Source organism: Neolamprologus multifasciatus, chromosome 14 (genome assembly GCF_963576455.1).
Source record: "Neolamprologus multifasciatus chromosome 14, fNeoMul1.2, whole genome shotgun sequence".
Classification (NCBI taxonomy): Eukaryota; Metazoa; Chordata; class Actinopteri; order Cichliformes; family Cichlidae; genus Neolamprologus; species Neolamprologus multifasciatus.
This window is the reverse complement of record NC_140452.1, coordinates 19,826,759-19,837,628: the sequence shown is the minus strand read 5'-3', so window position 1 is coordinate 19,837,628 and position 10,870 is coordinate 19,826,759. Positions and strand designations below refer to the sequence as shown.

At 41.7% G+C, this 10,870-nt stretch overlaps 2 protein-coding genes across 2 annotated transcripts in view; both read left to right on the top strand.

Annotated features, from left to right (window-relative positions):
* The first annotated feature begins 68 nt into the window (after positions 1-68).
* On the top strand, positions 69-8,511 carry LOC146503960 (uncharacterized). The gene is made up of 15 exons (XM_085130645.1): positions 69-301; positions 490-662; positions 1,922-2,158; positions 2,277-2,452; positions 2,748-2,868; positions 3,152-3,302; positions 3,517-3,656; positions 3,841-3,987; positions 4,355-4,477; positions 4,923-5,078; positions 5,984-6,100; positions 6,208-6,369; positions 6,562-6,780; positions 7,023-7,181; positions 7,516-8,511. Exons 1-15 carry the CDS (start codon positions 69-71, stop codon positions 7,656-7,658), a joined length of 2,457 nt encoding a protein of 818 aa, XP_084986771.1. The 3' UTR covers positions 7,659-8,511.
* A 137-nt stretch (positions 8,512-8,648) lies between these two features.
* Positions 8,649-10,870, top strand: part of LOC146503959 (uncharacterized) — a 31,180-nt gene continuing 28,958 nt past the window's right edge. Inside the window, 5 exon segments of the mRNA XM_085130643.1 lie at positions 8,649-9,582; positions 9,839-9,941; positions 10,059-10,217; positions 10,348-10,510; positions 10,694-10,797. Of these exon segments, the coding sequence (XP_084986769.1) occupies positions 9,475-9,582; positions 9,839-9,941; positions 10,059-10,217; positions 10,348-10,510; positions 10,694-10,797 (637 nt within the window). The 5' untranslated portion in view covers positions 8,649-9,474.

Sequence of the window (10,870 nt, the reverse complement as noted above, 5' to 3'; positions counted from 1 at the left end):
TGCGAAAGGATTGGGAGGTTTAAAGTTCACATAAGCAAGTTTCATGAAAAGGTAAGCAAAACTCTTTCATGATAATAGGGCTACACATAAGCAGCTACTCGACTCACACTGGAAATCGAAGCCTCTCTTCGTGGTTTTTGCATGTCTTAGTTTGTGCTTCAGTGTGCATCTATTTCATGACTCTTGTCTTCACACAACCAGGTTATTACTGCTCTGAGGGCTCTGTGGCTCCTCAGCGCTGCCCCTTGGGAACCATCAGCACAGAAGATGGCCAAGCCAGCTGCAGTGCCTGTCCTCAGGGGTAAACTCACTTATCAGCCTTGCACAGTCACTTGAGACTGTAAACTGATACAGAAAAATGACCAAGACCCGTAACTGTACATAGAGTAGTGCAAGAGTGATTTTTATACTGTATATACGTGTATACACAATTACATTCAGTTTTGTTGCTACAAGATAAATTATTCTATCCTGTTTTTGTCTGCATAGCTTTTATTGTCCTGGCACAATTAATGGCTCTCTGACAGAGAGTTATGAGTGTCCAGTGGGTCATTACTGTCCATCTGGGACCTGGGCCGAACACCAGTACCCCTGTCCAGTTGGAACTATCAATCCCCACACTCAGATGGCAAAACCCCAGGACTGTCTTCCGTGCCCTCCAGGTCACACATCATTTATGGCAATTAAATGTCACTGTATTAAAGGTTAAGTAGTTGGCCCAGGGTTTAATTTAACATTGTATATTAAAATTAGTCAAAAAACAGTTATTATTAAACATGTCATTAAGGAGTAAATGAATAGACACAGTGACGGAAATAATGATTTGATCCCCTGCTGAGTTAGATTTTGCTCACTTAAAATAACATGAACAGTGTATAATTGTTATGGTAGTTTCATTTAAATGGAGAGAGACACAATACATTATACAAAAGTATAATATACAAAAGTATAATGTATTTGTATAAAACTGTATAAAACACATATGAATTGCATGTGATTGAGGGAAATAGATATTAGATCCCATATAACACAGCCAGAATTCTGGCTGTCACAGATCAATCAATCAATCAATCAATCAAGCAAGCAAGCAAGCAAGCAAGCAAGCAAGCAATCAATCAATCATCATAAAGAAGCTTCGTGAGGAGATGATAACTGTTTCAGAAATGAAAAATATATATAAAATGCCCGTCAGATGGAGTCCACGCAAGATCCTGCCTCATGGGGTGAGGATGATCATGAGAAAGATGGTGGATCAAACCAAAACTGCGTGAGAGGAGCGTATTAATGATCAGAAGATAGTTGGGACCACAATCACCAAGAACAACACTGGTAATATATTACGGTGTCTCCTGCTCAAGAAGGCACATTTACAGACCCATCTTAAGTTTGCCAGTGAACATCTAAATGTTTCAGAGAAGGCTTAGGGAGGAAGTGCTGAGGTCAGAATACACTGAAATTGAGCTCTTCGCCTCAACTCAAACTGCTGTGTTTGGAGGAAGAGAAATACTGACTATGACACAAAGACCATCATCCCCATAGTGAAGCATGGAAGTAGAAACATTATGCTTTGGGTTCATGTTCTTCTAAGGGTACAGGGCAACTTAGCAGGGACATGTACCACAACATTTTGCACAGGAACCTCCTTTTCTCAGCCATAACATTTAAGATGATTTGTGGATGGGTCATCCAGCAGTGACACAAAATATACCACCAAGGTAACAGCAGCCAAGAAACCTAAAGAGGAAACCTCTTACCAAAAATAGCCATGTTTTGCTTGAGGATGAATTTTTGGTTGATATTCTGTCTCTCTCCATTAAAACTGAAACTATATACAGTGCTTTTTATTCATTTTCATTTCCTGGTGTTATTGGTGGTAATATTCCCTTCGAGTTGATATCAACATTATTTCTTCTCAAACCAGGCTTTTTCTGTGCACATCCTGGGAAAGGTGCTCCATCAGGTCAGTGTGGCGCAGGGTATTACTGTGTCTCTGGGGCCTGGTCACGCACACCGGAGGATGGTGGGGTCACAGGTGACAGATGTCCTAAAGGTCATTACTGTGCCCAAGGCTCATCAGCACCAGTTCCCTGTCCAACAGGTCATTACAGCAACCAAACCAGAAACAGTCATCTTAGTGACTGCCTGCATTGTCCTCCAGGTTGGAAATCGTTGCATTTTCAAAAAGATAAAGCTTCACTTACATTCTTTGAATTATAGGGTAATAATCCCTTCATATCACATCTGTATCTGCTTAACAGTGTTGCTTATGTTTTTAGGTTTCATGTGTGACACCAGAGGGCTCTCTTTCCCTTCTCAAATGTGCCCAGTTGGCTCTTATTGTCCAGGCGGAAAAAACAATTCAAAAACCTGCTCACCTGGAAGCAGATGCCCACCTGGTTCTGATAGACAGGTACCCTGCTTGCCAGGGACCTACCAACATTTACCAGGACAGGTGAGAAACATGAGGATGAATGGTTGCTTATTTTTAATAGGCAAGGTGCACATACTATACAACTGTCATGACTGTGATCGTGTACAAGCCATATATAGGCTTGATATGGTGTTTTGAAAACTATTTAAAAAAGTAAATCTGGAATAAGGTTAATAACTAACTATATATGATCAACAGAAGGTGGGTTTTTATTTATTGTGAGGCTGGCATCCAATTCTAACATCTGCTGATATTAGTGTAGTTATCATTTTGTATGTAATGTGTAGAAAACTCTGCATCATTTGTTTCTTTACAGCCAGACTGTGTTAAGTGTCCTGGGGGATTTTACTGTGCTGGCTTAGTGGATGTTGACACTGGGCATGTGTCAGGGACTCACACTCCCATGCTGTGTCCTAAAGGACATTACTGCCCATCAGGTAGGTGACGATTAGTATCACTGCTGTAATACATTCATGAGAAATGTACAAGGTTATCATTTGCATAATAAAATAAAGATATGTGTGACATGAGTGCCAAATACTAAATATAGTGTTGCTCTTGTTTTGTGCGCACACTAATAGAAGACTCTAACACAAAATGGCTTTCTAATTATGTAAATGACCATTATAGAGCATAATCAAGATAAGAGGGGTCTTTACAAACTGTTCAGTGATGTGTATTCAGGGACAATCTGTAGTTATTATACATATTTATCCACAGGAACGCAGGATGGTGTAGCATTCCCGTGCCCAGCTGGCACCTTCAGCAGGCAGATGGGGTTGTCCAATAAGTCAGACTGTGAGCTCTGCCCTCCAGGGAGCTACTGCAGTTCCTCTGGATTGGCTGCTCCTACTGGGGTCTGCTCTGCTGGGTAAACACAGGCTAACTAAACACACACTTCATTAAGCGGTCAGCCAGATTAAGAAAGACATTTTCGTTCCCTATATTTTTATACCATCCCCTTCTGTAATTAAATCTCCTTATATGTTCCATCTCTTCCTGTCTGTCCTTCTGTTATCTATTACTTCCTTAATCCCACATACCCCTTGCAATCACCTCTATCCTCATCATCTCTCTGCACTTAGTTACCTTTGTATCCAGGGTTCTTTTTCTCCCCAACCAGAGGATCACCCAACAGGAGGCCGCTGCTCTGCAGGGTCCTATTGTCCACAGGGTACCAGCTACATGATTCCCTGCCCTGCAGGCACTTTCAGCTCCATAGAAGGTGACATGTAATACTGACTAATTACTCAGTGTTTTTGACACTGGAACATTATACCCAGACTTACAGTACCTTAAGTTACAAACTGTTAAGTGTCTCCTAAGATAACTACCATGTGGAGTTGAAATGTCTAACTTTTATTTTTATTTTTCCATTTTATAATAAATGTATGAACTTGGTTTGCCAGGAGCAGTTTCTTTGGAAGCATGTCAGCCTTGTTTGCCTGGCCACTTCTGTGCCAAGGACGGTCTCTCCTTCCCATCTGGCCTTTGCAACCCCGGCTTCTACTGCAAAGAAGGATCCAGATCTGCCACGCCTTGGGGTAATACCACAGGTGACAGTTTTCTTCCTCTTGCCCTTTACATAGTGTTAATAAATGCATAAAACATGCAAAACTAGTTTTTTTAGTAATGGTATTTGAAATACAACAACAACAACAAAAAGTTAAGGTCATCTGACACAGCTTGAAAAATATCTTTCTGTGCAGAATTTTCTTTCGGTGCACTCCAGGTTTTATTTAACATTTTCATGCCCTTTGACTCAGCACAGCTGAGAAGGTCTTCACAAAACATTTACCAGTCCCCACTACATCTCTTATTATTTTTCTTTCTGTGATTGCAGAAAATGGCTCTGGCCTTTTAGGTCATTCACTTACCTAATGAGTAATGACATCCAATAAAGGTCTATTGTCTCAGTTACAGGAGATACCCTATCTCCATCCCCACTTCCTGGTGAATCAACCCTGGGTCAGTTCCATGGAGATGTGTGTCCTGAAGGCTACTATTGTCCTAGAGGGAGTGCAAAGCCCAGCCCATGTCCTCCAGGTAAAAAAAAAAACAAGAGACAGTCAAGAAAGACCTTGGAAAAAATAAGGACAAAATTATTTCTATTACTCTGAAAGTTTTGTGATAAAGCTGTATGATGAATATGTTCATCAACAGCATCAGCTATAGCGTTTTACAAGTACGCTTGGTTTTTATTACACTGTCTCCAAAGGTAGTATACAATGACATAAAGCTCTCAGAGGTAAAGTATAATGGCTTATTTATCCAGAACTTTAGAGAAGGTCATAAAACTCAACAGCAGTCCAATAAAGCTGTCATGATGAGCAGCTAGCTACTTAACCAGATGAATTAATGGAGCCTACTACTGTCATTTTTTCTACTTCAGTGTGAAAAATGACAGTCATTCCAAGCTGTGTCTTTTGTATTTTTGTCTTTCTTTGTCTGTGTCTATGTACTTCCATGATCATTTGTTTCCTCCATTCAGGCACCTTCTCTGCGAGGTCTGCGGCTGAGTCCAAGGCGGACTGTGAAGCTTGTTACCCAGGCTCTTACTGCCCTTCATGGGCTCAGACTTCTGCTGACCTCCTCTGTCCCCCTGGGTGGTTCTGTCCAGCAGGATCAGCGTCTGGACATCAGCCAGGTGGAGTACACATCACTGCGGGTCAACTCAGGTTTAACAGTGGTCTTTGCACTTTCATGTAGCATGTGATCACATACAGTATAGGCCAACTTTATCTCTTTTGCTCACTTTCAACTTATCCCTTCATTTTTTGAGACGACATATGTTGTCTAGAATACTAGAATAACCAGATTGTTTTCATTTTACACGTTTAAATTTGGCATTTAACTAGAATCAGCTCTTTTGTCCGTCATTTTAACTGTAACGCTCTACTTTGAGGCTTGCTTCTGTAATAATCTACATAGTAAAAGATGCTCGAAATATACTAGAGAGGTTTTTATCCCACCGTCAAAGGAGCTTGCAAAGAAAAGCGTCTGGACTTCTTTAAGTTACTTGAAGACGTTTCACCTCTCATCCGAGAGGCTTCTTCAGTTCTAAGGTCAAATGGTGGAGAGTCCTGAGAACCTTCACAGACATATTTTTATCCCACCCATAAACTATCCTTCTCCTGTTATATTACACGTACACCTAGAGATTCTTTGTTGCCTTTTTACCTTTTATTATAAAGATGTTTTGCTAATTTGAGCATGAAATGGGGCAGAACCTATAAATAGCCACAAGCTCATGTCTGTCAAGACAAAGCACCTGCTGCTGAGCCCGCTTTCTGCTCTCCTTTCCTCCCACAGGATTGTTGTACAGCGGTAATACTGATAAGAGCCACTGTCCTTTTCATTGCTTTGTTTCCATGGACACTGAGCCTGGGAAAATACACCAGATGTGCTTATTTCATGCATAATTGGTACATAAAAGAAATTAAGAGGACGTGTCATGGCAGCACTATCATTTTCTGTTTTGTTTTGTTTTTTTCAAATTTTGTTTTCATTGTAAACAATGACAGTTTGGATTTTTCATTATGTGCTTGGCAGGTCACCAGTGCCCACCTGGCTATGCGTGCCCGCGTGGTAGCGCGGAGCCGACTGGCTGTACTCCTGGCACATTTCAGTCCTTGTCTGGACATCCGGCTTGTAACAGCTGCCCAGCGGGTAATGCAAAAACACATTATGACACATATGTTAAAAAAAATGTTATAAAGAGAGAAATATGTTTACACTGATGTTAATTATTAATCGAGACATGCTACCTTGTCTAGGTTTTTACTGTCTGAAAGGTTCCTCCATGCCATCTCCATGTCCAATCGGCCACGTCAGTCCATCAGCTGGCAGGATGTCCCTAAGTGACTGCTCCCTCTGCCCCTCTGGCTTTTTTTGTAACAGCAGCGCTCTGACAGAGCCGTCTGGACCCTGCAGCCCAGGTCTGACAGCCCATAATCACCTCGGGAATTCATGTCAGACAACTGAAAGATTGGATTTTCTATATCTTTTCTGTATGCCTGTGCTATGTTAAGCTGTGGCGTCCACTGAATAACTCCGTTTTCCTACAATGTTTTAAACTGTAAATGTTTCAGCGTCCTCTGTGAGTTATCTAACCACATTGTTTACTACAGGACATTTTTGTTCCCCGGGATCCACTGAGCCTTCTCCTGTCTCCCAGACTTATGGAGATGTTTGTCCCATGGGACATTTCTGCCCTCAGGGAAGTGGGTCTCCCACACCCTGTCCTGTTGGCAGCTTCTTTCCCGAGCTTGGCGCACTCTCTCTCCCCCAATGCCGTCCTTGTCCCCCAGGGAAATACTGCCTGAATCCTGGAGCCTCACAGCCCACAGGTGGAGAATTAGACCAGTCATGAGACTGTTATAAATTGTTTTTGAATAGTTTGCAGTTATGGAAAAAAATTAATAAAACTCACATTATTTCATTATTCAGCTTTACCTCAAGTACCCTAAGTGCAGATTCAGGAGTTGCACAGCTCCCATTAGTCATGTCTGCTGAATTTCTGCCCATAACAACTTTTTGGGGTCTCATAAGCAGCTGCTTTAGAGTCTTTTCTAATTCCTCTCTGTGTTAGGTCTGTGTTTTGCAGGGTTCTTCTGTTCTGGAGGTGCAGATAGTCCCACACCTCGAGCTAACTCATCTTTGTCCAGCTGTCTTCTTAAAATACTAGAGGGTTACACCATAAGGACGAACGCCACCTGGATGCAAAACCTGCCCTGCTTTAATAACTCAGGTAATTCTGATAAAATATAGTTTTCTCCTGTTTGTAAAGACACCAAATGCTTTGTTTATAAGGGCAGTACATCACTTTGCTCAAACTGGTCTACCACAGTGCAGAGCTTTAGAAGTAGTGATAAATATCCCACAAGACAGTGGCTTTTCATGGTTGACCTTAAGTATTCTGCAATTAATCATTGCCATACAATGTTACATTGTCCCCCCCTGACAAAATGGTTTAATAGGCATTGTAGAGGGAAAAAAGGAGGCTCCTCTTTGGCATCATGTCTGGTAGACAAAGATTATAACTCAACTATTTTTCATGCTTTATCTACAATGTTGTGTTACAGGGAGAGACGCTAGTGGGATCAAAGCGGCAGCAGTGTCACGGGAAGATTTAGATCAGACTGTGACTGATTCACAGCCGAGTCTCAAGACGCCACAGTCTGCGTGTTCCACCTACAGAGGAGATATATGCCCTCGGGGTGGGTAAATCCTGGCAGTGAACTTGTGCACTTAATGTGATACTTTAGTTATCTTCATTGCTCATGACATGATAGCCTAATTTTTTGAAAATGGTAAGACATGCAACTTACTTTATCTGATCGGTGCAGCTTGTGTGATGTACTTTGGTTTGATTCCCGCTTAGTCTCGGTTTATTTAGCGACTCGGTCAGAAAATTATGGCTGAAATGTTAAATCACATTAAAGTGGTTTGAATGATGAATGCTTAGTTTTAGTGTTTAATGGCTTGCTCTATAAATAAGGAGAGAAATATAGTTTGTCAAATAAGCGCACTAAAAAAACATTAGTGGCAGCACAAAACCCCCCAAATAAATCTCACTCTGAAAGGTTCAAATTGCCCGCCTTAAACCAATGGCAAGGGCATTCGATTTTATTTAAATAGATTTCATTTCCATCTCCCGTCACTTTACATAACAAGGTGACTTTACAATACAGTAGAGAGAATGGGCGATAAAGAGCTGCAGATGGCTGGGTGGTGAGGCACATAAAAGTAACACTGTTGATATACGAGCTTAAAAGAACAGATTTGCAAGTAATAACATTCCTTTAAACGTAAAGGAAAATCTGTGAGGGTAGTTGTGTGAAACAGAAGAAGCAGAGAATAAAAGTTTGAGTGTGAGAAAATCCTCTGTCCCTGGAGGGATCACTTAGTTAATTGGAAACTTTCTCTTGTTGAAGTGTTATCATTTCAGGGACAATGTCTGGCTGATTTTTTTCAGGTTTCTATTGTCCTATGGGCTCTGCTTACCCTCACTCCTGTGAGGCTGGTTCTTACTGCAATCAGACTGGCCTAGAGGCTCCAGCAGGACCCTGTGCAGCTGGATATCACTGCCCTAGAGGCTCTTCTGAACCCCACGCCAACCCTTGTCCCACAGGACACTATTGCCCCCTTGGAACCCGGCTTCCTCTGCCCTGCCCTCTGGGAACTGTAAAAAGTGAGCTGTTGCAGTTTTGTTATGTAGCTGTAGTCTGTGAGTAATATAACAAATACATTGTTCTTTGTGTACATTTATTGATTTCATTAACAAAAGAGAAGCTTGTGCATTGTGATTTCTCTTCCATCAAAAAGGAGAAGCAACTGAGGACAAATCAGTAATCCCTGGCTTGTACCCAGGCCATGAACTGATGATGAATGAGTACGCAATCAAAATAGTAAAACGGAGAAAAACAAAACCTAATCCCCTTTGCTCTGAACATCATCAGTTTTCCCACTGACGTCCTTGTTTGAACTGGTGTATACCTTTGCAGCTCAATCATGTGGAAAAATATGAAAACTTCCACTGAAGCATTTTCCCCCCTTAGGCGCCTATGAATAATTGCAGTCACAAAGTGGCTTAATCGTGTAATTGTATTCTTGTCTTGCGGCAGACAACTAGAATCCTATTATTATATGCTGTAGCTCCTTTGTACAGTTATGAATTAGAAACTGATGAGGGAGTTGGGATGCACTTTGCATTGAAATAACATTGTAATCTATTTAAGGCTTTAATTACAAAGTGATATGGTGATTTTTTTTAAAGTCTTTTTCTTTTGAGTGAGCTAATGCCCTGTGCATGTGGGTGTGCAAAACAACAGTTTTGTCTTCTTAATCAATTTATGTTGTTCATTTCATTAAAATTCAGATTTCTTAATTTATCACACCCTTACGCACACGAATGCTTCACCATCACTCCTAGATAAACAGTTTAACTACAATGTGCACATTATCCGCCAGGTTCCCTTGGTGGATCCACTGTTGAGGCTTGCCAGCTGTGTCCTCCAGGTCAATACTGTCACCAGCAAGGAATGGCTGAGCCAAGTGGCCCCTGTGCAGAAGGCTACTACTGTCCTGAGGGACAGATCTCTGAAAGACCACAGCAACATGCCTGCTCAGTTGGTCATTACTGTGAGAAGGTCAGCCGTGTAGTGTCAGGCTTCAAGCTACTGTCAGTCATCAATGAATATTGCATGTGATGTCTTTACATAACCCTCCCTCCTCAGCTCTATTATTTTTTCATGACTAGTGCATTACTATAGCAGGTTGGTGTTTCATCCGAGTCCCTGTGCTGTGACTCTGTCCACTGATAATGTTGCACTATGATTACAACTGATGATACATGTTGTTCTCCGCATATAACATCTAATAAAATGATTCTAATGGTTTCCTCAGGGTAGCGCCAGACAGACAGCCTGCCTTCCTAGCACCTACCAGTTCAGGCGAGGTCAAGCCGGCTGCGAGACATGTCCTGCTGGTTTCTATTGTAAAGAGCAAGGTAAAGCTGATGGAACGACAAAGCATTTAGCTGCTGGATCCCAGATGTAACCTTTTAACTGGGGCGAGTTTTCTAAGAAATCATTGCAAATGTTCCTATTTGAAATGTGCTTGTCAGGAACGACTCTTCCACTTCCATGTGAGAGAGGGTTTTATTGCCCCAGTGGATCAGCATATCAGCATCCCTGTCCATCTGGAACCTATGGAAACATATCAGGACTGGTTGAGGAATGGCAGTGTTTACTGTGTGACCCCGGGATGTACTGCAGAGGAACAGGTACATTTCTCTGGCCATGTTTGTTTTGTTCAACAGATCTTTCTTGCAGACAACTGCTGTTTAAATGTATTGATGTATTGTTGGAAAAATCTATGTACTTTTCTTCTCTGTTAATTATATTTGCTTGAAGGGAGGACTACCCCCACTGGGCAATGTGCTGCAGGGTTTGTTTGTGCCGAGGGAGCCAGTGAACCTTCACCGTTAGACAATGTGACAGGATTCCCTTGCCCGCCTGGGTTCTTTTGCCCTGCAGGCACATCTGTACCACAACCATGCCCAAAAGGAACATTCAGGTGGACATCTTTCAGTACCTCCATAAACATCGAATGATCTGAAGATGTAAAACAACACAAATAGTCCAATATTAGTGGCTAAATAGTGCCCATTGTGTGTCTGTTATCATTATTTGAATTATTTCAAATCCATTTACAGTCAAGATGACCCATGTTCAATTCAAATTCCACCTCTGGTTTCAGTGAGCAGATCGGCATTGTTGATCATTCTTCGTGTCGAGGCTGCACACCTGGCTTTTACTGTTCACAGCCTGGCCTTTCTGAAGTGTCTGGACCCTGCTCTCCAGGTAAAAAGTGATGCTCATTATTATGTTATGTCAAATGATTCATTATCCTGCTTGACTTGAACACATTTAAATG